This window comes from Crocodylus porosus, unplaced genomic scaffold (genome assembly GCF_001723895.1).
Source record: "Crocodylus porosus isolate Cpor-Errol unplaced genomic scaffold, CroPor_comp1, whole genome shotgun sequence".
Taxonomy (NCBI): domain Eukaryota; kingdom Metazoa; phylum Chordata; order Crocodylia; family Crocodylidae; genus Crocodylus; species Crocodylus porosus.
In genome coordinates, this window is record NW_017728909.1 from 33,979,595 (window position 1) to 34,006,753 (window position 27,159).

Sequence of the window (27,159 nt, forward strand, 5' to 3'; positions counted from 1 at the left end):
GGAAGTTAGATGAGCACCTTGCCGGGGTCATCTGACCCCGGTGCTCTTTCCTGCCAAGGCAGGGGGTCGGACTAGATGATCTACCTAGGTCCCTTTCGACTCTAGCTACTATGAAACTATGAAACTATGAAACCCTTCCAGTGCATAACAGGTTGTTATTAAGCAAACTGTCCTCTATCCCTATAGGGGAAGAACAGGAAGAAATTAATTTAATTTGTTTGGATCTGGGGCTGGCTATTAGGAAAATATTTCTAACTGTTAGAATGAAACAGTCTGCCATGCAATGTTGTAAAAAAAGTACCCATCACTGGAACATTTTCAGAACAGGTTACACAAACATCTGTGCTGTGAGAATGTCTGCTTCATGCTGCAACAGTGCAGAGGGTTGAGCTAGAATATTTCTTGAGGCTTTTTTTCTTTCTATAAGCCTATGCAAAAGAGAAAGCAAGGAATAAATTCCCTAGACTTCCGCAACCTGTTCACTATCCTTCTATCTCTAAATGTCCTTTTTTTACTTAGCTTCTGACCCTTTTACCTCCTGGAATTTTCTCCACAAAATATTTATTACTTAATAATAATCACGTGTATTACAGTAGTGACTAAAGAGCAAGCAAAAAAAAATCCAGCTCCCATGTGCAAGACATGCAAATGGAGGCTTCATCCAAAATACGTGCAGATAAGATAGACACACACAGGATGAGCAAAAGAGATATAACGCATTTATCCCATCCCTTCTTTTTCTCATCCCATTTTCCCTTCATGTCTATTCTTTTTCTCCTGTTTGCAGCACTTCCTCTTTTACTACTTCTCAGCAGCTGTCTCCATACCTTTCCCATTCAGAGACCCCATTCCTTCCCCGGAATGATGGGAATTCACATCATTTGAAGCAATAGCTGAGCACAGCTTGCAGACAATGTCTACATGACATGCTGACAGTGCAGTCATTACTGTACAGTCATTTAGTACTTGTATAAGCAGGTACTAAATGACTGCACAGTGGGCCAAGTTACTGTACAGTCACAATGATGAACATCTTTTTTGTGATGCTACTGCTGTGGTATTGGGCTACTGCATGGTCAGCATCTCCTGTAGACATGGCCACAGTGTCTTCTGTCCTAGTTCTACAGCATTGACTGTATTCTTTTTCCACTAGCTGCTCCCCACCCAGGTGCTGTCTAGGGTGGGCACTGAGAAATGAGGTGGGTGCTGCTGTTTTCCTTTGACTAAAGATTAAGATCTGCATGACATTTGGTGACAAGACACTTGTATTCTTACAAAGAAAGGAAACCACAGAGAAGCATGTGCTAATGCACTGTAGATAACCTTTAGTTTGTCTTATGCTGCCTGTACCATGGAGCTGGAGGACCTAAGACAAAGTTTATAGTGCAATCAGCTCAGCTCTCTGGTTCCTACATTTACTAATATGACACTTCCATCTCCAAGGGCTCATACTCTCTCCCAATTAAATGAGTGGCAACATGCAGCCCCATGTTAAAGAACAGGTACAATGGGAGACTCCCTGATATAATAGGATCAAACCCATTGTAATGGCTACTGAGCAAGTAAAAAAGCAGGTGAGGTAAGAAATGCTAACCAGGGAGCAGATGGCAGAAAGGAGCTGCAAATTAATTAGTAATTAGAAAGACTAACACCTAGAGACTGGGAAGTAAAGGCCCGCAGGTTATAACAGGAAGAGCAAAAAGGCTTCCTGGGAAGCAGGGAGCAGAGGAATGGAAAGTGGGTTGCCTCACAGAGAAGGCCTGTGGAGGAACTGAGCCCTCTCCAAGGAAGGGGAAAGAAAGTGTGATGAGGAATCCAGCAGGAGACTGGACTTTTGGGCACAGAGTAGTGAGAAGCCCCCAGGGGTGGGTTACCTGAGTGGGTTTCATTTGCTGTACTAGACTGGCTAGTTTTACTGCTAGCTGTAGCCCTGGGGCTGTATAAGTTAAAGAGACAACATACTTTTTTCCCTTTTGAGCTGCAAGGCAGGTGCGTGTTATGTTAAAGCAGCACCTAGACTTTCAGTTTGTTTTTTCACTTGAGGACCAGGAAGGGACTAGAAAGGGGAGATGTTGAGGTCCTTGTAGTGCCTGAGAGGCATAGAGAGGCTGGACCTTGCTGGGGTGGGTCCAAGCTGCAAAAATTAGCCAGGGCCAGGTGCCTTGTGCCTAGAAGTAAGAGACAGGGCCAGGGATCAGCACCCAAAAAGGACAGAACCTGAAGATAAAAGGGCCTGAAGAAGCAAGAGATTGGACTTGGGGCCAAGAGCCCATCTAAATGACTGACTGACACCTGCAAGGCATGGGCTTGGCTGTAGAGGTGCTGGAAATCATGAATACAGACTTTAAGGCATTAAATATTAAGATAAGAAAAAAGAGTGGTAGGACCTTGATCAGTGAGTCCCCTTGGGTCCTGGGCACTTATTTAGAGTTTAGAAACAGCAAAGGCATGGCAAGAAAGTGAGAGAGAAGGACTCAGGGACCAGATAGACAGGAGTAGATGACCAGAGGAAGGTGCTAATATGATGCCCAACCACATCCCGCTACACTGCCTTTTGAAGTTCTTAAAGCAGGTGCTATATTGCTACTTCTAGAAAGAAAAAAAGGTGCATTAATCATCCAGGACAAAAATTAAACAGCACAGAAGTTGTTGTTCTTATATTCCTATAGCGAGAGCCGTTGTATTGTACCCATAACAGTTCTTTGAGAATTAAAGTAAAATAGCAGAACTGTACAGGATTATATACTAAAATACATACAGTTTTATTAGTGTTAGAGTGAGGTTGTAGCCATGATGGTCCAGGAATTATGTGAGAGGCAAAGTGTTTTGGAGGATGCTATCTTCTATTGAACTAGCTGCATGATTGGAATAAAGTTAGACAAGCTTCTGAATGCAAGACATTTTTCAGCATTCTTCCTGATAAATAATGTCTTGCATTTGAAACCTTGTCCTTATTCCAGTCATGCAGTTGGTCCAATCATACAGTTTGTCCAATAAAAGATATCACCCCCCAAAATTTCTTACCTATATCTAGTTTTAGGTAATTAGCAATAAGAAGTATCTTCTTGTGTTTAGGGTTCAGTCCTGCTCTACTGAAGCCAAAGTCTCGTTAGCTTTGCTAGACCTAGGGCTCTATAATGCAGTCAGCTCAGCTCTATGGCTCCCAAATTTACTAATATGACACTTCCATCGCCAGGGGCTCATATTCTCTTGCAGTTAAATGAATGGCAACATGTAGTAGCCACATGTTAAAGAACAAGTACAACATTTTCAGCTGGAAGTGTTGTTATAAAGTTGACAGTTGCCTCATTAATGATTGATGGCGTACTTAAAGTTTAGAGTAGCTATAAACCATATTTATAGATCATTGTTCCTAATTTGTGTAGCTTGTTGTGGTTATTTGCTTGAAAAAGGAAACCAGCCTCTTGAAGTGTCTCCTGAACACTGAACAACCAAACTTAATTGTGTTGGGTCTCAACAGGGAAAAGGGAACGCAGAAGCAATACAAGAGAGTTAGATGCACCATCATCTTCAGATTTAGAAAAATGCTACCAGGAAAGGGAAAACATCTAAGAAAAAAATCTCATATTTTACATAGCTTGTATATTTTAGGATAGCAAAGAGATGATAAATACAGACCCTAGTTCTACAAGAAATTGTGTGCGCATTTTATTTTACTCTAACAAGTAATTCCAATCATGTATTTATCTATTTATACTAATAGAACTGAACATGTATCTATTTACAAAAATGGGGCCTTAGGTATAACTATGCAAGCCCACTAAATATCTGCCACACCTGTCTTTGCCTTTGTTTCATTTATGGTCTCTGTTTTAGGAACTTAGGAGCTGCAATATTGAGTCAGACCTAATGCCCATTTAGTAGTGTCCTATGTCTGACAGTCAGCACTAGATCTTTCAAAAGAAGGGGTATAAAGTTCACAGGAGCTGTCATATTAGGTCTCAACTGGATCTCTATTAGTTAAAATTGGCTTTTCCTCTGGACTGTAAAGTTTCCTGTCACTTTCAGAACTTTTCTTGTCACATAAAAAGATTATTACACTGAATAATTTCTTATGTAACTCTCTACACTCTTTTTGAATCTCCTTATATTCTTGATCCTAGGGCTTTGCTGTAGCAGTGACTGTGGAAGCCTTATTATATGTTATATAAGAAAAAGTTTCCTCTTCTGAAGTTGCCACCATTTAATTTTACCCTTGCTCATCTACTATCAGGGAGAAAAGTAGCCCCCAATCTATTTTTTCATATACAGTTAATTATTTTATACATCTTTGTCATGCCCCCATATAGCTTTTTCCTTTCTAAATTATTCAAATCCTTATCAGTCTCTCAGTATACATGAGTTTTTCCATTCCACTAATAATTCTTCTCACTACCTTTTTCTAAACGCCTTTTAATTTTGCAACATGCCTTTTGAAGAGAAACATCCACTACTGCACACCATATTCCAAATGAAGCAGCACCATTAGTTTATAGAATGGCATTATTATACTTTATGGTTCTCCATCCTTATGCATTCCAGCACTTGGTTTACTTTTTTGACTGCAGCTTTCTATTGAACAGCAGTCTTCATTAGCTTTCAATGTACAGTTATAACCAGGTACCCTTCCTGTGCAGTTTAGGTTAATTTAGGCTCTCCTATACTAATAGTTTATGCTTTTTCCTTGAAATGTGCCTTGTTTTGAATTTTTCAATCCAAAATGTCTTTTGCTACCATATTGAACATTCTTACTGAAGCCCCTCATCGTCCTTTCTGTTCCTGACAGCCCTAAATAGCTGTTATCTTCAAATTGATCCAATAAAATATATCAGCCATGAAAATCCTTGCCTCTTGCATATTCCCTGGACCCATCTTGGCTACATCACTCGATGCTACCATCTGCAAATAGTGCTTTTTCTTAACTTACCCCCTTTCCATATTTTAGTAAGTATTAAATATATTAGAACTATTAAATATTATACTAGGTTATTAAAACACAACCTAGTACAGAGTATTGATTATCCTGATACTCATTTTTACTGTGATGAAAACTGACCCATTACTTTTCTGTCTGCTAACCAGGTTTTGAACCATGGTAATAATAACTGGCTTCTTCAAAATAGTAGTTTGTCTATTTAGTTGCTTCTAACTCCTTGTGCTGGTCTATGTTAATGGTCTTTCAGAAATCTAAATAAATGACTTGGCAGTTCTTTTATCCACAACTTTAATGATACAATGGGAGAATTCTATGTCCGTAAAACGATGTCCCTCTGCAGCAACTGTGCTAGGCATTCCTTATCTTATCATAATTTTAAATGCTTTATTATTTGACTTTTAATTACTGTATTGTTTTTAAGAAGTTGCCAGATGCAAGGCAAGGCTTATAGGTTTGTAACACATCTAAAATATTTATTCCTCTACATCACCCAAAACAACAAAATATTTAGAGACTTTGCAGTTCCAGTTTCTATTACGGCAGCAGCTATTCATTTGGAAAAGGGTTTGTAGGATCTAGCTATGGGTGTTTTTTACCTTGATGAAAGTCAGTGATTCCCTCCCTCTGACTGAATGAGAACTATTTCATTAATATTTATCAGGAACCTCCTGGAAGAAGCGGAGGGCAGCATCAGTTGCTGAGTTTAGATATTGATGGGATATTTCAAATTGGGCTGCCAGTCCTCCAGGATTGCCCTGGCATCTCCAGGAACTGGACACAGATCCCCAGGAGACTGCCGAGAGTCACCCAGGAGATACTGATAGAGCAGTCACTAAAATACACATTAAATGCTGAATCTGATGTATACAGTAGTCCAGTGGGGGGTGGGGGGGCAGGCGGGGGTTTCAATGTAACAGTCATGTGCATTTGCCTTGTGTTGTAGTCATTAATGTCACTATGTCATGTAATGAGACCTCCCAGAATAGATTCAAACAAAGTCGGCAACCCAAATTTCAAGTCCACAAAAGAAGGCTGACGTGCGGCTGTTTAGCTTCTGAAAGTGTGTTATCAACTGTCTTTAAAAAATATTTCAAGTCTGAAAACCGAGCAGCTGCTTCAAGAGCCAAGGTTTGGAAGCACGGCTCTGCGAGGGACTGGGGTGGGTTTTTTTAACACCACGTTAGGAAAATATTCTGGTTTTTTTTCCACATGCGCCCTGGGAGGACCGCCTCCTAGCATTGCCCCCAGGGCCACATTGACGTGGTATTGCAGTGCTTCCAGGACTGGTGCAAAAAAACAGAAAAAAAAAAAAAAAAAAAAAAAAGCCCCCGCCCCGCCCCACTCCGGGGCGTCCGCACCTAGTGCCTGCGCCAAGGGGCAGCACCGCGCGCTCACATTCTCCAACACTCATGCGCCGAGGCTGCCGCGAGCCTTCCCGGCCACCATAGCCGTGCTTTGGCGGAAGCTGCCTTTACGCCCGTGCTGCGCCGCACAGCTGTGTACGCATGCGCGAGGCTAGCTCCGTCGACGTAGTATACAGGGGTAAGGTGCTGGTGCCAGCCGCTTCCGTCTGGCCGCGGCTAGTGCGCAGGCGCGGCCCGAAGCCCCGCGGGCGCCTCCCGAGCTAACTGCGCGGGGCCGGAGCCGGGCAGGATGAAGTTGTTGCGGAAGAGCATCGAGAAGGACAACGCGGGGCAGGTGACGCTGATGCCCGAGGAGCCCGAGGACATGTGGCACGCGTACAACCTGCTGCGGCCGGGCGACAGCTTGCGTGCCTCCACCATCCGCAAGGTGCAGACCGAGTCGGCCACGGGCAGCGTGGGCAGCAATCGCGTGCGCACCACGCTCACGCTGTGCGTGGAGACCATTGACTTCGACTCGCAGGCCTGCCAGCTGCGCGTCAAGGGCACCAACATCCAGGAGAACGAGTACGTCAAGATGGGCGCCTACCACACCATTGAGCTGGAGCCCAACCGCCAGTTCACGCTGGCCAAGAAGCAGTGGGACAGTGTGGTGCTGGAGCGCATCGAGCAGGCCTGTGACCCGGCCTGGAGTGCTGACGTGGCTGCCGTGGTCATGCAGGAGGGGCTGGCCCATGTTTGCCTCGTCACACCCAGCATGACGCTGACCCGCGCCAAGGTGGAGGTCAACATCCCCCGCAAGCGCCGGGGCAGCTGCGCCCAACACGACCGGGCGCTGGAGCGCTTCTACGAGCAGGTGGCGCAGGCCATCCAGCGCCACATCAACTTTGACGTGGTCAAGTGTGTGCTGGTGGCCAGCCCGGGCTTCGTGCGGGAGCAGTTCTGCGACTACATGTTCCAGCAGGCCGTCAAGACTGACAACAAGCTGCTGCTGGAGAACCGGAGCAAGTTCCTGCAGGTAAAAGTCCCATCCCCCTCAAAGCTGCGGGGTCTGGTGGGGGGCAGACGTGATGGGATGCAGGAAACAGGGCGGGGTGGGTGTCAGCAAGGTGAGCCTCAGAAAAAAAGTCTTCTTTTTTTTTTTTTTTTAATTGATTTTAATTTTTTTCTTAATTGAGCTTAAATTATGGGCCAAGAACCAACAATACCTTTTCAATTGAGACTTGTAAATCTACCATGAATGAGGCGAACCAGGTAGCTTTTATAAACAGTTCTGTTACCATCTGTATCTGGCATGTCTGAGTTAAGATGGTACTGATCATTTTTTTTCTGTCTGTCTTGGCTTTTGTTTGGGCAGTCTTAAGGCTTTGCTGCTCATGTCTTATCTATTTTTTTTCATTGGGAGGATAGAGAAAACAGATTTTATTATCTCTGGGTTTGTTAAAGATGCATTAACAAAATTTGAGTTAAGCAGGCCTCCAATCCAAGCTCAGGCTTTCAAGTTCTGGGGGTTCCTGTAATTTCTGGGGCACAAACTTGATAGCCTCAGAAGTATTAAATCACTCTGTAGCTTAATAGAAATGAATACAGGTCCATTTCATGTATTGCCCCCCCCCCCCACAGTCAGTTTGAGGGACAGAGTTCAGTTGTTTTTTCAGAAATGCACATGTCCTGCCTATGCAGAGACGTGCGATGTGTTTTCTGGTAGTGTAGAACAGGGGGCTGCAGCCCCTAGCACGCATGCCACAGAATAGCATGCAAAGCCAGTTTGTTGGACATGCCACAGCCAACCCAGGCTCTGGGAGCTGCCACCAACCACAGAGCCCGGCTGCTCGCAGCAGGCAGTTGGGAGGCTGCAACCCCTGCTGCAAGCAGCCTAGGCTCCCTGGCAGGCAGCAGCTGCCCAGAGCCCAAGTAGACTGGCAGGCAGCCGGGAGACTACAGATAGCTTCACTGGGGTCCAGAGCACCAGTACTAGTACTGGCTCCGTGGTGGTGGCAGCCGCACGCAGACCTTGGGACAAACTGTAGGGAAGGAGCTGGGGCAGCACAACTGCAGCCCCTCCCCTGCCATCCACCCAGAGACGCACATATAGTCTCTGCCACAGAGCCTGTGCTGGGGCCTCGATGTAACTGTCTGCAGCTTGCCAAAGCCCAGGCTGGCTGCGGCAGGTAGCGGGGAGATGGCAAACAGCTGCACCAGAGTCTGGAGCCCTGGCCGCATTCTGTGGCAGCAGCAGCTGCACACACATCTCCAAGCACACATCGGGGAGAGGTTGGAGCAGCGTAACCCTAGCCCTTCTGCTGCTCTCTGCCTGGAGATGCTTGTGCACCTGCTGCCAGCAATGAGGATCTGACCCCTCACGGGTTCCCCACCATCTGCCCCTGGTATAACAAGTCGAGGCATGGGTCAAGGTTGAAGTGTTTTTTGGCACAAGGGCCAAAAACATTTTCAACCCCTGGTCTAGAATGTCTTCTGTCTACTTTCATAATGTCTTCTCTATACGTTCACAGGCAAAGTTGCAGGGAAAAGGAAAGGAAGCTTTTTTGAATCTAGCAGAAGTGCAGATTTTGTAGGGTTTTGGTTTTTGTTTTGTTTTTTTGTTGGCTAAATACCTGTTTTCAAGAGTTTAGTATTTAGAACTAATTTTGAATGGAGGAAGTATTTTTCCCCCTTCATTTACTCAAAGTGCCCGTTTTGGAAAAGGATAGTAACAATCTTCTGTTTTAAAGGCACACTGTATCAGATGTAAGCATCTGAGAATACAGTAGATAGAGGAAAACATATTTTGGGTCTGTGTGATCAACTAAGTGATCCTATTTTATCTTCCTGTTTAACTTTTATTATAGGTCCACTCATCCTCTGGACATAAATATGCACTGAAGGAAGCCCTTTGTGACCCAGCAGTAGCCAATCGTCTCTCTGACACCAAGGCAGCTGGCGAAGTCAAAGCTTTAGATGACTTCTACAAGATGCTACAGCATGAGCCTGACCGAGCTTTTTATGGTCTCAAGCATGTGGAGAAGGCCAATGAGGCCATGGCCATTGATACTCTCTTGATCAGTGATGAGCTGTTCAGACACCAGGATGTAGCTACGCGTAGCCGATATGTGAAACTGGTAGATAGCGTGAAAGAGAACATGGGCACAGTGCGCATCTTCTCCAGCCTCCACGTGTCTGGGGAGCAGCTCGGCCAGTTGACAGGGGTGGCAGCTATCCTCCGCTTTCCTGTTGCTGAACTCTCTGATGAGGAGGATGAATCTAGCTCTGAAGAGGATTAATGGAGGTGGTTCCCTTTCCCCATAGCATAATAAGACTCAGTGACAGTCAGAACCTTCCTTGCTCAAATACTGTTAAGCAGATGTGCCATGCTGTGATTTGCGTATTGCAGGACTGTGTTTATTAAAGTGTCTAGCTTTTAGTCAATCCACTCTAACAGATATCCATGTATGTTTACACTTCCTATAATAGTGTATTGTAGGTTGGAAATGACTCTACAAACTACACCCGGGATCTCCAGTAGCACAACAAACATCTGATTTTGCTTGTGAAAGCTGCTGGCTAGGTATTTTAAAGCAGACAAGGAACTGAACATTTTGGAGCAGGTACAAAAAAGGTTAATAAATTACGAAAAATAGTGTTAAAGTGTCACAGTTCTCATTTAAATTAGTGCTTGTAAACAGTGCTATAATTTATAGGAAGTAACTTGCTCTGTGTCTTATTTGGAACTAGAAATATTCTTTTTATTCAGAGACCTGTCCATGTTTTCCTCTCACACACAGCGTGTTTACAGCTTGATCAGGAACATGGGGGGGCATGCCTAACTGATAAAAAAGGAGTAAATTATAGAAGGGATGAGGTGAATAATAAACATGGTTGTGAGCTACGCAAGAGTCTAGCCCTTTGTCTGAAATTAGGTGATACAACAGGAGAAGCGCTCCATCAAAACTGAAATTTAAAAATATCAGCTAATTAAAAAACCCAAAAACTTCACAATTTTTCCTTAAATGTGAGGTTCAGGTTAGGTTCTGGAGCTTTGTAGGCCGCATTTTAGATAACTTTGAATGTGCTACCTGGGATCTTTATGTGCAAGTGGTGTCACCTGTGATGTTAGTCATGTCATACACTCTTGCTTTAAATGACTGTTTTCCAGTGAATTAACAGTAGGATAATTTTAGGGTCTGATTCTTCAAACAATTACTGGCTTGAATAAGAATTTGCAGAAGCAGGTCCGTACTCCCTTCCCAGGAATTATTTTGACAACAGATGAATGGCTTGGATCATAATTTCATAAAAAATCATTCTTAGTTTATATACTCTTTTAAAATAGGTGCACTTTTTTGCAGTTGATAAAACCAGGAAGGTTTTAGCCTATTTAGAAATATTGGCAACTGAAAAAATATAATATAATTACTTTTCAGTTTTATTTAATATATTTATACATATTTATTAATGAAACTCAGAATTGAGTTCTTAGTGTTAATAACCCTATTTTTCATAACACGTACAGGTTAAAGCAGGGCTATCCAACTCCTGCATAGCTGGGGCACACAGACTGCATGCCTCTCATAAGACCAGGCCTGTACTACTGTGCCTTGAGCACCCTATCATACTGCGCCATATTCCCTTCCACTTCCCCTGCCACTACATCACATAGTGAAAACAGCTCTGTTGCACTGTGCCAGCACCCACTCCACTGCATTAGATCCCTGGGTCCCTTTGAGATTCCGGGCTACAAACTACCTTAGCTCTGTTTCCAGGGGCAGACAGTGGAAAGCCAAAGGAGGGAGGACTCCAGTGATGGCAGGAGTAGCTACAATGGTTGTGGGGAGCCGGACCCAAATTGAGAGTCCAGAAGCTGAATGTGATCCCTGGGTTATCAATTAGACAGCACTGAGTTATGGAGAAAAGCTTAGCCAAAGGAAATTAAAAAAAGCCAAAAAACAAACCTCCCTCCCTTTGCTTTCAGATTCTGTAATATATAATAAAGGTAGATTTTTGTATAAATAAAACTTAAGGGGCTTTTTTTTATTTGTTTTTTTTTTTTTTTTAAGGGATGTTGACAGGAAAGACTTGGCTCAAACTCTTATTAAATCAAGTCTTCTAAGTGAAGTAATAGAGCAGTTTTTAAAAGTAAGATTTTAAAAATTGTTTTAAGTAATTATAGCTGTTTCTAATCTAAGTAAAATATCTTCATTTCAAAACAGCATGTAACCTGAACACTACTCTTTTTTTTTTTGTAAAATAATTTTACACAGGTTCTTGTTGATATAGCCCTTTTGTTTCTGTTTTCAGAAGCAGGAACAAGTTGAGACCTGGTGTTGACATGGTAATTAGTGAGGCCTCTTGCAACGCTATAAAGAAGACCTGATTAATAAAATACATCACTTAACTGTTAAGAATTATCAAATTATTAATAATTAAATTATTCATTTATTCTTTATAATTATGTGTCCTTTTAAATATAATTAGTCTTTAGCAAGAGTTGCAAATTTCAGCTGTTAAAATTAGCCAGGATGCTTGACTGATCATCAGGGGCCAAGTACTTGACTTTTCTGGTGGGGGGGTTTCACAGATCCTTGTGAGTGTGTGTGTAAAAAAATTAAAAAAAAATAAAATTAAAAAATAACTAAAAAAATCATGAATAAATAGCTAGCAATTTTAGAGGCGAGTTTGAGTTTTCTTTTGGGTTCGTGCTAATGGTATCAAAAGCTTCAGGATGACTTGGTATAGTTACTATTTCTATCCCATAATAACATTTTCATGTTCTTCTGAAAAAAAATCCTTTTGGAATACAACTTTCCATGCTTAATTGCATTCATGTGTATTTTTGTTTAGATTGTTGATCTTTAATACTGCAGGACTTTCAGCATTTCAGTTTGAGTTATGATGCATTTTCATGGTAGGATTAATAATGGTACTTTTCTTAAGCTCATGTAGCTCAACTGAGAGGTCATTCTGTGAAATAGCACTTGGTGTTGCATCCAACTGGAATTGTACTTTGGTATGGCACTTGACTCTTTCAGGAGGATATGGTACTTTTCATAAATCTGAGTTTTTTATAGTAAATTGGTAAGGAGCTTGACATACATGGATATTGAGGGGGAGTTTTGGAACAGCATTATAGCATTACAGTTGGTCATAATCAGGGGAATTATAATTTATAAACAGAGATGTGGGGCGGAGAATTTTGCAAAACAGAAAATTTTCCAGTGCTTTATTTTTCTGTTTGAAATTTTCCATTTCTAAAAATTCATTGTTTCAGAAAATTCATTCATAACAATGAATGGATGCCAATACAATATTAGGCAAGCTTGGAAGTTTTAAAGTTGTAATTTAATGTTTTTCAGGTGATTAACCCTAGGAACTGTGAGAGAGTACATATGTTTTATTGATTTGTAAACAAGAGGATAAATACACTCACATAATAATCCAAACCAAAAATCAAGTTATGAATTCTCCTAATTAGCTGTACTGGTCAAATCAAAACCAAAGCATGGCATATGCACAGTTTTTTGGGTGTGCTAAAATTAGTCTGTCAGCATTTTTCTGTGCCTTTGGGTTTTTTCTTAAATTTAAAAAACAGTGTAAGAGAAGTACATGCTATTGTGTATTGTCCTTTACATTTTTACAAGTATTCCAATAAAAATATTTTTTTTCACATAAAGCTTTGAATTTGTTTGAATATAACATTTAAACCACATTAGGTGTGCTGTATTTAATTTTTTTCCTAATCAAATATTTTCAGTTCAAATACTTGTGGCTATTAGGACATAAAATTAAGATGGGGATACATTTTTAGTTTTGTTTACTAAATATAAGTCAAAGAATTTTCCAATTTAAAATTTTTCTGAAAAACCCACATCTCTGTTTCTAAACACTGCTGATATGTTAATGTAGGCAGCTGACAAACTGTGCTAAATCCCAGCTTTAGCAACTAACGTCAGGGTGTTAAACTCATTTGGCCCTGTGGGCCAGATCAGCCTCAGACAGACCCTGCATGCTGGATGTAGTGCATGAGCTGGTTGGGTGCAGGAGCCCTGGACTAACCCCGCACATTCCCACCCCTGAGCCCTGTGTGGAACATGCCCTGGCCGCAGTCCTGCAGACTGTTTCCCTCGCGTCCTGTGGTGTGTGTGGCTGGCTGGTCCACTCTGAGACGCACGGGCCGTAGCGTGGCACAGTTGATAGGGCTCCACATGCTGGATCTTTTGACACCTCTGAACTTGCCTGTTTGAGTTCAAGCCTTTCCATATGTTGATTAAAGTTAAGGATAGGGCAGTACTTGAGTTGTAACTTAAAGAAGATGCGACCTCAGTGCAGTGTGTGAAGTAACAAGAGTTTGCTTATGCAAATTCAACTACAGGCTTTTTGCTTTAGATACTGATCTTGCAAGGTGCTCTGTGTCCTCATTTATTGAAGATGTCACTTGTTAAAGAATATACAATTAGCAGAGTTCTCTAAAACTTAGAACCGTTATGCCACAAGGACATTCTTAACCTTAATGAAAGACTCTAGCATTACCTGGAAGTCGCTAAGCATCCGACAAAGAACGGCACTCTTCAGAATCCATTGAATTTATGCCAGTTGAAGGGTATTCAGTACCTGGAAGGGTCAAACGTAGTAAATAATCTTACATCCAACAAGTCAATTCATTATGTCTAAATAATGAATATATGTATGTTAAAAAGCCAAGACATGTTATCAACTATTGCAGTAATCATCCAGGTAAGGTTGTTTATAATTAAGATCAGACTGCAGCATCCAGTTTCTAGTTGGTATTAATAACTGTCTCCTTCAGTTTGAGGTTCAAATATCTTTGTCTTTTGAGTAAAATAACTTTGTATTTATGGTGAATTTCATTCTCTACAGTGCTTCTGTTCAAGCTTTTTGAATGGGAAATCTGCATTTCCTTCCTGGATGTGGATAAAAATAGATTGTTTATTTATTTAGTTTACTACTATTATTATTATTATTGTAATTGTCTGCTGAACAAAGTAGACTTGCAGGCAGTCAAAAGCTTGCAACTTTGTTAACAAAAAGTTTTGAAGAATAATACAGATGCTCCATGTAGAAAAATTAATCATTTTTCAAGAAAAAACTCAGGGGTGAGCAAAATGTGGCCCATGGGTCAAATACGGCCTGCCAGGCCATTCTATCTGGCCTGCAGGGGCCCCTAAAAATTTTAAAAATTAATATTTATTTGCCCCTGGCTGCCTGTCATACGGTCCTCAATGGCTTGCCGAAACTCAGTAAGTGGCCTTCTGCCCAAAATAATTGCCCACCCCTGCCCAATCTGCGTTGAATGTGCCCTGTTGCTCAGTTACCTGAATTCAGCACAGTTCTTTTCATGTTAACACCTTAACAGTTAATGTTACCAGAATTTATTCTATTTAAATTCATTTATTGCAGAGTCCCCTGCTAGTTTTATTTTGATAGTTAAGAGAATTTTGAATGAATTCAGACCCTATGTTGGCGTGCATGCTCGCATGGCTAATATCTTAACTTTTATACAAATCCTATATAAGGATATTTTGTTTACCATTAACAGTCAGTAAGTGTTAAGCAACTTAGTCATACTCATTTCCTGCCCTAAGCATAATATCTCTCTCAACAGAAACTATTATAACTAGGGATTTCTGAACTAGGATTTGGTCAGAAAATGGAGAGTTCCCTTATTTGTGTGTGATTTGTTCTTCAGTGATAGCAAACAGGACTTAAGTTTGCCTTTTTGGAAGCAAAATGACAAGTATAAATTTATGATGATCCTATATCATATGGTGTAGCTCCTCATTATCTTACTGGTCTCTTCTTCCAAGAAGTGACCGCTTTTCCAAGATTAAGTGTGTCAGTTTTGAAAGAAAAAGAAATTTATACTAACAGCTGTTGTTCTTCATATCAAGCACTGGGCCCTGGTCTTGCAACCCAGGATGTTCATCACTTAAAGCATGTGAGTAGCCTTACTAATTTCAGTTAAGGCCTCTATCATGCAAGCAAACAGAAGTAGAACCTGGGTTATTCGTATCTGTGTGGTTTGCAAACTTTACTTTGCAAAAAGTTGCTGAACTAAGAATTCTTCAAACATTCAACTATTTACTGGAGCTTTTACTTCAAAAGGTACCACTTCTCCAGTCAGCTGGAGTTAGTCAGCAGTGCAGCACAGCTTATCAGTGGAGTGATGTTCTTTGAAATAAAAGCCATAGCAAACAGTTGGAGCACCTCAGTGGTCCCATGCAGCTGTTTGCTGTCAACATGTACCCCCAGATACTTTGTAAACCCTCATCTTCACAGGGGGTTACTGTGGAACAAAATACAGCTGATGTCTACTGCCAAATGTTTCTGAATTGTTTTTCAAAATGATATCTATAAAAGCATAAGAACATTACCACGTTACCAGCAAGTGGTACAAAAAAAAAGTGTGTGTACAGTAAAAGCTTTGTTATCTGGCATCCATGGGGAACAGTGGGGTGCCGGATAACAAAATATGCCAATTAATTGAGAGGCCTGAACAGGCGTCTTTGCCTGTGCGTGCCGCCACTTCTTCCACTGCATCCCGGGTACCGCCACCCCTCCCACCGCATTGCCACCCCTCCCATGGGCCCTGAGGGACGGAGGCGGGCTCCGTGCAGCCTGCTATGCCCTGGGCCATGGGGACTCGGCAGTGCAGGCTGCTTTGCCCTGGGCTGTGGGGGCTCTGACAACCCAAAAGTGCCACAGTGGGCACTTTTGGTTTCACTTTACCTTACAAGCTGGCATGCCAGTTAATAGAGCATGACAGCTTGTAAGGTGCCAGTATATGTATGTGCGTATGTATATAAAATCGCTTGCTTTACCTTTTTTGCATGCATGCATACATACATACACCTATCGTCTGGCTTTTGAATAACCAGAACGCTTTGGAATTTCTGGCCAGCTGGCTGCACGCGGGGGGAGAAGAAGCACACAGCATGCGGCGGCTGCCACCCACCACCACCACTCCATATGCGGCCGCCACCACCCCCCTGCTCTGTGTCTAGCCAGAAACCCCGGTGCCCCAGGTACCTGGAATTTTTAGGTTACCAGCACCCTCCATTCCCCACTTGTGTGTGTGTGTAATATTACAAAAGCCTTTGTCTGTCTATCCGTAATGCTTTATTTGCACTCTTGTTGTCTGAAGCAACCAATCAGAATTCTCCAACAGCGATGGCAGCAATATGGTAGAGCGCCACCGTGACAGCGGGGGCAGAGCAGGGAGGCAAGGCGGCCCTGCTCCCTGAAGGTGGCAGAAACTGAGCAGCTGGAGCAAGTGGGAGAGGCCAGCCTGGCCTGCCCCCACCCTTCTGTCCCTGCTTTCATGGGGGCGCTGTCCCCCAGGAGGGCCAGAGCAGAGGGGCAAGACAGCACTTGTGGCTTCACCCCTCCCCGCTTACTCCTTGGAGGCATCAGCAGTGCAGGGTGCTGGCAGTGCAGCGCTGGCCTTGCCCCCCTGCTCTGGTGCACAGGGTCGGGGGTGGGTGTGAGACGTATGGGGCCGGAGGTGCAGCAGTAGTGCTGCAGGGCGCTGGGTGGCTCAATCCCTACCCACCACCCACCATCATAGACCCAGAGGGAAAGCCTTCCATCTTCAGCTCCCTCCTTGCAAAAATGAAGTTTATTTCCTGCCTGTGGGGACTTTTTACCATCTTGTACCATCTACACTTTTCCCTAGAGCATGACAAAGGGACTTTGATCCTAAAAGCTTGCAGAAAAGGACAATTTTCTTGCCATTTTCCAGTTGGTCTAATAAAAGGTATCATTTTGGAATCAAGATAGTAACATGAACATTCTCATTAAGGAAATGTCTATTTAACCAAGAGTGTATGGGTGAAAATGTGAAAAGGTTTAGTCTTACAAGTATTGTATTAATTCTAAATTCCAGTATTAAGTCTAAGGTTTTTTTTTAATTTGTTTGTCTATTTATTTTCAGCAATGAAAAGAATGAATAAAGACTTGCAGAGCTTCTGGTTCAAAACTTGCATAAAGAATTAATAAGCATAATGGTTAATCTAGCCAAATGTTTTTGTGGTAGACTCATCTGGTACAGTGACTCTGACTTTAAAACAGGGACTACTTGCAAGGCATGAAATATTTTCTTTCCCTTATACCTCCAGCACAAAACCTGACCAGTAGTACTCTGTCTCAGCCAGCTGAATTAGAAATATAATTGTCTTGTTCTTTTGTAGCGTCAGTCCAAAATATTGCAACAATAAAATCTTTATTGCATTTATTCAGTCTACTGGTGGAAAATACTTCTCTCCTCATCCTGTTTGGTAACTGAGTTGTCGTGGAGGGTAGCTGAACTTGGAACAGCGTTAACTTTTGAATTGACTTAGGAAATACCACATTAAGCAACAGCTTCCTAGCACTGCAAGCGTCTGGCAAATTTTATTGTATATTAGCATCAATCTCTTATCTTATTGCCACCTATTTTGGCAGCTCTGAATTCTGAACAAAATGTAGCTACTCTGGTTAAAATGCAAATGATTATTTTATCACTATTTATCCTACTTAGTGTCAGGCAGCAGCTCTCTGACGCACAAAATTTGGATTAGATAATATTAATTAGTGGAAATAACATTTTTTGCAGAGCCATATATACTAGTTTTGAGAGTTGCTCAGATCCTAAAAAGAACTTCTAGATACCCTGGAATAACGAAAAGGTAAGTAGTTAAGAGGACTGGCTTAGAGCATGGGAGACTAATATTAAAGTTTTCTCTTCTTGGACTAATGCTGAAGTTTCTCTCATTTATTACAACCATTGAGCTTTAGAGTCAGTCTCTATGTCTCAGTCTCTACAATTAAATCCATTCCATTTTATGTCAATAATAAGAGTTGGGTGGGAGATTGACAGTCAGTTGGAATCTTTGCTTGGGATATGAAATAAAGGTTCAAATGCCCAGTTTAGATCAGACAAAGGCATATGACACTGAGTCTCATTCTTCCCAGTGGGTTTGACCCTCTATCTCCTATTTCTCTAATGACTCTCCTAACCATTCATCTCAGCTGGTGGTTAGTGTGAGGTAGACCACTTGCTTTCCTCCTTCCATCCCTCAAAAAAACCTTTAGAAAGGTTTTGGGCTGATGCAGAATAGGACTTTTTTGTACTTTCAATCTTCTGTGGGAGAACAGGATAATTTCCCACCAAGTTCTAACCCAGTGTCTCCAGTTTATTAGAACTAAACTGACTGTTAATGCTAGAATTTCAAGACCAGCAAATGACACAAACATTAATAATGTCAAATGAAAGGCAAACCTAATTGCCTTTCAATAAAAATGAGCCCTTACGTTGTAATTCCATTTGCCGAAGAAGATGGTTGTAGCTATAGGTGGATCTGGGCACATGACGTGTTTACACGCATGTAACATGCTTGTAGTCTGATATAAAGTAAAAAGAACAGACGCTATGCAGAGGTGCTTAACAACTGAGGACCAGCTATACAAATGTACAAGCCTTGTGAAATGTTTCAGAGGCATCTGAAATGCTCCACACCAAAATATCGCTAAATGAGGTAGGTGGGGGGGTGTTATTTCACTTTTTGTTACATGTGCATGGGGAAAGGACGGTGAGTAGATGGATAGCCTGCCAGCTGTCCTGCCACTGGGCCGCCTCTGGATCATGGGGCAGAGCTGAAAACATCCCCTGCTGGAAACCTTTACCCTGTCACAACTTGTGGCTGCTACAGGAGGTAGAGCCTCCACCTCTCCACTGAGCAGGGAAGAGGTTTGGGGCTGGAGTGTTAGACTTCCAGTGGTGGGGCTCGTGAGTTCCTGCTGTCTCCCAACCCCTTACCACTTAATTCTGGGCTCTCTGCTTTCTCTTCCACTCCCCTCTACCTCCCATCCTTGTGAGGATGAGCTGCAGTGTTTTGAAATGTTCCAGTTGGGGAATGGCACAGGGATTTTATGTACATTGCCTGGCTGAAACTTTTCCAGGTGTATTACACTTGAAGTATTTCAATAGTTATGCATGTCTGCACCCTGTTAACCATTTTACTGGTGTAGCATACTAGAATCTGGCGAAGTGTTGCTTCTGGGGAAGAAATAAACACTATTCTGGCATAGCTTACTTTGGGGGGATGGCGATGTACATTTCCTGCCGTCTCAGTACTGCCATTTGCTTAATGTATTACCAGTTTCCCTGCCAGCTGTGAGGTATTACAATAGCTCCTACTGCAGCAGCTACATGGGAAGGCACTGGTCTGCTCTGGCAGCAGTGTAATGTATATCAGTTTTGTCCACCTGTATAACTTATACTCATATTAATGTGTCATGTGCAGGCTACATAGCCTTAAAATTTAAGGGATGCTAGCAGCAAAGCTTATTTAAGTCATCTGAAGCTTTACATTATAAATAATTCCTTAAGCTTCCCTGAGAAGTTACTATATATGTCTGCTATCTGCAGCAGGCCTCTGGTATTTGGTAAAGAGAAATGCCCTTTTCCCTGTTTTAAGATTTGAAGCTGGTCTGTACACAGGTTTTTTACTACTAAAAGTGTTTTTGATTTAGGGGAGTGATTATTTTTAATTACAGTATTAGTTCTAGTATTACAACCACTTGTGTGGGTGCCCTTATAAAACATTTTCCCCTGGAAGATTTCTAGGAGGTTTACAAATGAGAGTTAGGGAACTTGGTCACTCTACTTCTGACTTCCCCTATCAGAAGCTGTAAGCATTGGCACTGGAAGCTCATACTTAGTCCAATATCAACCTATTGCTAGCTAGGGACAACAGCTGCATGTGCTCTGGCAACTGGCAGTGACCTCCAAGGACTTCTCAGTCAGGTGAGAGTAGTTCCAGCATAGCACCACTCTAGAGAGAGCCCTTATAAAGGAGGGTTAAAAGCAGCCAGTTTCTGGGCCCTTTGCACACTACTGGAACTATAATTTAAGCTAGGGACACATTACACATAAACCAGTTTAAGTGATCAGAAAATGGTTTAAACCTGTAACAGAACATAAGTTCAGTGCACATCAACCAGCTTCACGATGGCTGAAACTGGTTTAAGGTAAACCTAGTTGAATGTAGTATCAGACGCAACTGATTTGGGTCAAACTGATTTATGCAATGTCTGTGCCAGAATCCTTCCTGGCTTAAGTCAAACCAGAGTCTCCCAGCATCCCAGCATGCTCTCTGGGCTGGGCTTTCTGCTCCAGCCCAACAGGTGCAGGGGCCTGGCCAGATATTGGCCCTGGGAAGGGGGCAGGGAAGAGGTTTATTTTTTTGCTCCCCCCACTGCCCTGTCCCACCAGCACAGACCTGCATGTCTGTGCTGGTTGCTGCAGTGGTAGGGGCTTGGCCAGCCTTGGCAGTAGCTCAGAGTGACCTGGCCAGAGGGGGTTGAATTCCCCCATCCCTGTCCCACCTGCATGGGCATGGGCCAGGGTCCACCTGGTGCTCTCCCCTTGTTGCTGCAGCAGTGGGGCCAGAGGTGCAGGAAAATACTGGCCGGCATGGTCCCTGAGGCAGAGGGGGCAGGGATGGGGGTTATTCCCCACTCTACCCCTCCTTCCCCCAGGTGATTTCTGCAGGGTTTGCCTGCCACTGCCCCTGCTCTCTCCGTGCATGGGGCAAAAAGCAAGATAAGCCTAAGCCCCCTCCTCCAGATGGCAGAGGAAAGGAGAATAATGCCCCTCCCTGCCTGCTGCCCAAAAGGCTCTGCCGGCTGGCCTCTAGCCAAGCCTCCAGCCCTGCTGCTGGAGTGACGAGGGAGCAGGACCCTGACTGCAGCCCCTGTCCTGGTGTCTGGTGAGCATGAGCCTCTTTCCGGTAAGGGGGCTGCGAGCAGGGGTCAGTGCTGCTGCAGACTGTGCAGGGCAGCACCGGGGCTCGGAGGGGGCCATCGCCCCTGCAGTGCCACTGCTCATTTGCAGTAGCTTTCACAAGAGTTCTGGGACTGGTCTCTCCACATGCTAGTGGCACTTGATTCTTCTACTTATGATGTGACTTTAAAGGATGCTGACCACTCTCAGCTTCCATTGAGTTCAAAACATCATATTCTTGTTGTTCCTAATCAGAGATGCAATACATAATTACACTTTGACAAATTTCCCTTACTGAGGAAAATTTCTATTTGTAGTAGGTAAATAAAAAATCAGATTCTTTCTGTGCTAATCAGTTTTCCTGCCATTTTTGCAAGGCTTTTTTAGATGATTGAAGGAAGAACAGCAGGATTTTCACTTGCTTCTTATTCTGCTAAGATAGTTATTTTCATTTAAATGTGTTAGGCCAAACAGGGTAAACTCACTGATGGACTCAGATGGGAGACTTGAAGTGTCTAGTACCAAATGCTCATGTAAACAGCCCTGTTTTTAGAAGTAAACCCAAAATACTGGTTTTTCCTTTTTAAAAAATGCAAATATCAAAATTAAAGTTTCAATCTAAGGAGAAATCCCTCTTAAAAACAAAATCCCTTCATGACTGGTTCTAACTTTTCCTGGGTTGTTTACTAGTCTGTAACTGCAGTGAACAGCCCAGAGTTTAATTTTTTTGTGGTGTCAGTTAGTTTGCAAGTAAAAAGAGTTTACTGTGTGTACAATCAAAGAGAGGCTGAAGGCCACATGGCTGTAAGATCCTTTTCTTGTATGCCTAACTGTCTAAGAGTATAGACAGTCAAGGAACCCGGCAGTTAAGGAACCCCTGGCTGGAAATACAGCTGATGATATACAACTACTTACTTAAGTTGTAGATATATTAACATTTTTTAGTTCTTTGGAAAAATGATCAACTTCTTGCATAAAATGGTAGGATATTTTAATTGTTAGTTTCAAACGCATCTCACCTGTTAATGCATTTCATATAATATCTTATTTTTTAGACCAGATTAACTCATGAACTGGAATCACAATGGCAGGGACAATTCCCCTGAGTATAACACACTTCAAATAAAGCATATAAAACAGAATTTTCAGAATCTAGTGAATACTGTATGATGCTGTCTGGCTATGTGGGCTTTTTGCACTTATTTGAGCTAAAGGGAGATTCAAGTGTAAAGTTTGGTACCCATGGGCTTCATTTGGATTTGTGATTATCCCTTGAGTAAGCCACTTAATGAATTACTGGTACATTGATCCATTTTCAAGACGTTTTCTTTCATCGGTGACCTACATATATTATGAACTATATTATGAACTATATTCTTCTTGGAGTTCAGATAAAGGTAAATGAGATGCACAAATTATATAGGATAGCAAATTTGTAAGATTCTTCATCTTATTTGTTTCAGAAATAATCAAAATAAAACTGTTTAGACATTAAGGGAGAGGTGGTAGCAGCACTTTGTGGAATGCCTCAGTGGAGTAACAATTGTCTCTGGATTTAAAAAAATCTCAAAACAAATCCCAGCTTCAGCTAATGTTTCTAATGGTTAGTCGAAACCAACTGCGGCTAGGGGTTTAAAACTACTCAGTAAGTGTTTTCTAACTGCAAGTTGTGCGGTGTAAGTGAAAGTTGGACCTATGTTAAACCCTACGGATTTTAGTACTTCATGTAAAAATTTTTGGGACAGAGGGTTTAATGTCTGTTTCAGTAATGATTACATTATGGAATATATTTTTGGTAAAATCGTATAACCCCTTTCTTAACAGAGAACTTAATTCCTTACGAGTGTGCTCTGATGTGGGCCCATGGCAATCTAAAATTATAGTAATAAATGCTGCTGTTGATGGCTTTGAACAGGCTGCATCTGCTAAAATTTACAGTGTTTCAACAGAGAAGAAGAAGTTAGTTATTCCATGCTGGAATTTAGCTACTATATAATTGGGAATGAGGAGACATTTCCCTTTGACTTCTCATTTATGAGAATTACTGGCAGTGTGTGAAACAGCTGGGGCTTATCCCTGGGAGAAGTCCAACACTGGAACTAATTTAATATTGCTTTCTTTTCTTCCACCACTTGTAGCAGCCTCTTTAAATCCATATCGTCATTGCAGCTATGATTCCTAGTTATATGTGAGGATGTTTTTAAAGTAACACCTTGAACAATATTACTTAGCAACTTGGTTCCTTGTGAAGAATTAGCACACTAAAAGCAATGGAAAAAGGAACACTTACAGTGACACTTTCAGGTCAATATAGCTTCAATTTAGAATATTTTTAAACCTTTCAAAACTAACATTTTTAAGTGTAGAGGGTTTTTTATTCCACCCCCACCTATTGAAAGTCATTTCTGCTCTTGGGAAACTGTGAGTATTGTTATTTAAACTTAGCATCTTTGGTTTAAACTTCACTAGAATATTTACCCTTTTAAAATGTTTTGTATCATATATGGTGCTACTATTTTTTATGAAGGTCAAATTAGAGTTCAGTCTACAGAAGTGCCTTTGATTTACAGTTTGTTGTAGTTTGTGGAAGAGCTGTACTTTACAAAATGGTTAAAATTATCTTCAAAGAACTGAAGCCTTTCTTTATGTTCTGCTAAAATTGTAGAAGTTTCTCAATTTACCTTCTGAACTAAGGAAGTAAATATATTCAATAATAATTTTAAAAATGGGGTCATTTTAATGCTTTTATATGGGAGTGATCCAACTTCTATTGGTCACTATAAAGAATCACTCTGACTTCAATAGAAATTGGATCAGGCACATAAACAATTATTGAATATGCAATACTATGCTATATATTGATTATGCTTTTTCTCATAGTCAATATAATTGGGAGGAAGGAAGTCAGAATGTCTTGATTATAACTGTAGACTCAATATTTAAAAAATGAAAATGCTAGGGAAAAAAAATATTCCAAGACAGTGATTCGGGCATGGTGAGGAGTAGACAGCCATAGCTGTTGGAAGTTTAGAAAAAGCTGCAAAGCATAAAGTGAAAATATGTACTTAAATATAACCTTTTCCATGAAATATAGAACTTCATTTTTTCTGTCCCAGTACATCACTTGTTAAAAAAAGTAAAAGTGTTTATTTGCTAAGTCAATGAATGCAGCACTTTCTAGCATTCTAAAATGAATGCATATATGAAGGCCTATTTTTAAGAGAAGGTCTGGGAAAAATGATGGAGTCTCGGCTGGCAATAAAATAGGAAAGGTGGCAGGAGTGGAGGCCAATTGTTACTTTTGCAGCACAGGATAGATGTGAAAGTGGCAAGGGAATCTTGACTTGAGGAGAGAGCTGAATTTCCAGGAAGCCAACTAAAGTCAACAGTGTAAAGTCAAAACAGGGGTCTAAGAGGAAATGAATTGGAGATCATTGAAAAGCTACATTTAAGAATTTTCTAGGATTTGCTATGTGGCATTCAGTAAACCACTTAAATTTTTTGTTCCTCATTTTACATATCTGTAAAAGAGTCTTATATGAGTTGGTGAACTTTTGCTTATATCTGTATAGCAGAGTACAGGACTTTTGTTCTTAAGGTAGAAAGTGCAGAGTATTAAGACTTGTGTATAGGAGAATGTCAGTTCCCAAATTTCTGGAACAGTGCCCCCATTCAGAGAGATGCACAATTATTTAGGTCATATTTTCTAGAACTGTCTTGTATTTAGAAAGGTTTTCACCATTATATAGAGTCTGTTCATTCAGGAACAGATTACAAAGCATTGATTCAGTACTTTTTCAGGCTTGACACCCCTTTGTAAAGCTATGTTCCAATACGAGTCACTTGGTATAATCCAATAAAGGATGGTTTTATTTGCTGGATTAAACAAAACATGTTATTGGGTTTGAACAAATTGAGACTACTGAATCTGGATTCACTTATAAGATGCATATGTCTTTGCCTTGATTTTTTTGGACAATTTTCTACTTTTAATAATGGAGAGTCATTCTTCAGTTCACTGGAAACTATCCAGAAAGTTAGTCTTTTGCTCCTCAAAGGTTAAAGATTAAGAAAGAACAGTTGGAGGCAATATTTTACAAAGGTTCTTTTATAGTCTAGAGAAATAAAAAGCCTGATTTAAACTCCCTACTGAAAAGGTTTTAAAAGTTAGAAACTTTTTTTTATAAAGGCTTTATCTGAAACACAGAAGCTGATATGTAACCATCCGGAATTAAATGCAATGCGAACTCTCAGCACAGCCTTCTCAGACTTCTACTATGAAGCTAAAGCAATCTGAGTTCACAGAAGTGTGTTGTATCACAAATGGATATTTTCCACTATATGGAATGTTTGTGACTAATTCTATTTTTCATTAAGAAATGGACTGATTTGACAAATAGTAGATCATGCTTGTAAAACTTAGTAGAGACAGTACTGAGACAAAAGTTAAAGTGCAAGGATTCCCACACTTAGCTTACCAAATGGAGAAATCCTCTCTTCTGCGTATGAGCCTTTGGTTAGGTAGTAGCATTTCTTTTACATAAATGGGAAAGAGTAGGGCCCAGTAATAAGCCCATGACTGGCAAGTCTTTTTTGGTTCTATCCTAGGCTGTAGTTGTCACTGACTCACGGTATGACTTTGGCAAAGTGATTTCTGCTTGTGACTTGGTTTTTGCATCAATAAAATAGGGATAGCAATATTTATCTTTATGATGATCTTTAGGCTTAGTTTCAGAGGTGCATAATATCCTGCAGCAAAATTGATTTTTTTGGTGAAAAGTATAATGTTGTTCAGTTTCTTTTTCACATCAAATTTAGCATTGAGGCCTACCAAACACTCCAGTCAACCTTAATTTTCTATCATATTCAAATATCTCTCATCAGTAGCTTGGAAACTTTCCTTCCCCCCTTCCCCTCCATTTGCTTGCTGTTCTGTTTTTCTTATGGCACAGCTGAAAATGTGAGAGTCAAACTTTTAGGCTAAATACAGACAGTCAAAAAGCCTGAGGCTGAATCGCTTTAGTCTTTGCAGGTTAGTCTAAACTGCACAGATAACATTGAGACAGAAATGAACAGACATCTACCTTTGACTCAGGAAATGCAACCACCTGCTTGCATTGGCTCAGGGCAGAAGCCAGGAGGTGCTAGAGCACAGCTCTCTGGCTGTGTGTTCACTTCCTCTTCCTTCTGTCCCTGAGGCCTCTGGGGTTTCCAGTCCAGAATTACAGCAGCAGGACTCTGAAGGGTTGCTCACTTCTGCTTCCTGCTTCCAAGTGCCTTAGGGATTTGTAGTCCACAGGTATAGCCAGCAGTCATTTTGAGCAAGGAAAAGAGTGTTTAACACCCTCCCTAGCCCTAGCCCCAACTGGGGTTTGCCTGGAGACTGGCAGTCGTCCCATTCCCGTGCCCCACCCCCCGTAGACTGGGCTACATCCCCAGCTGGGCATGCCTCCCCTCCCCTGCTTGCCAGCCAGCCTCACTGCTCCAGCCCAGCCCAGGGCTGCAAGATGCTGGGATGCTGGGGGACTGTGATTTAACTTAAGCTAGGTAGGGGTCTGGGACAGAAGTTCCATAAACTAGTTTGGCCCAAATCAGTTAAGTCTGATACTTCATTCAACCAGGTTTACCTTAAACCAGTTTAAGCCATTATGGCTGTGTGTGGATGAAATGAGAAGCGTGTGTGCACAACACTTTAAAGCAGGCTAAATGCTTTTGCACTGCCTCAATGGTGACACTGTTTGCACACCTCAGTGGCATATTACACATTAATGTCAGCCACTCTAGGAAATTCAGCAGCATAATGCGCCTTCAATGACTTATGGCGCATCACATTTAAACTCCTTTGAGGAGTTTGCTGCCCCTACAGCCATGAAGCTAAGCACCAGGCTCCATGCAGCTCCATGGCTCTGTAAGAAGCCCTGTAGGCAGCCTAACAACAGCCCAGGAAAGTAGCTCTGCCCAAGAAAAGCGGTGAGCCTGATCTTCCCTCCCACCCCTTTGGAGCTTGCCTGCCTGAGCTGTATGGGGGCCTGGTGCTTCCCTCTGTGGCTGCCCAGGACTGCCTGAGCTGTGTGCCTGCAGGTGGG

The 27,159-nt window shown here is 41.9% G+C and overlaps 2 protein-coding genes and 1 long non-coding RNA gene across 3 annotated transcripts in view; 2 read left to right on the plus strand and 1 right to left on the minus strand.

Annotated features, from left to right (window-relative positions):
* The window catches only part of ITGA1 (integrin subunit alpha 1), a 125,427-nt gene that overhangs the window by 1,889 nt on the left and 96,379 nt on the right, over window positions 1-27,159 (plus strand). The gene's annotated exons all lie outside the window — the stretch shown is intronic.
* Window positions 6,514-12,067, plus strand: PELO (pelota homolog (Drosophila)). The gene is made up of 2 exons (XM_019532042.1): window positions 6,514-7,315; window positions 9,147-12,067. The coding sequence occupies exons 1-2, from the start codon at window positions 6,590-6,592 to the stop codon at window positions 9,576-9,578; spliced, it is 1,158 nt and encodes a 385-aa protein (XP_019387587.1). The 5' UTR covers window positions 6,514-6,589; the 3' UTR covers window positions 9,579-12,067.
* LOC109307899 lies at window positions 13,513-15,619 on the minus strand. The gene is made up of 2 exons (XR_002100399.1): window positions 15,179-15,619; window positions 13,513-13,902 (listed from the first exon to the last, which is right to left on the minus strand). It is a non-coding gene; the product is annotated as an uncharacterized LOC109307899 (long non-coding RNA).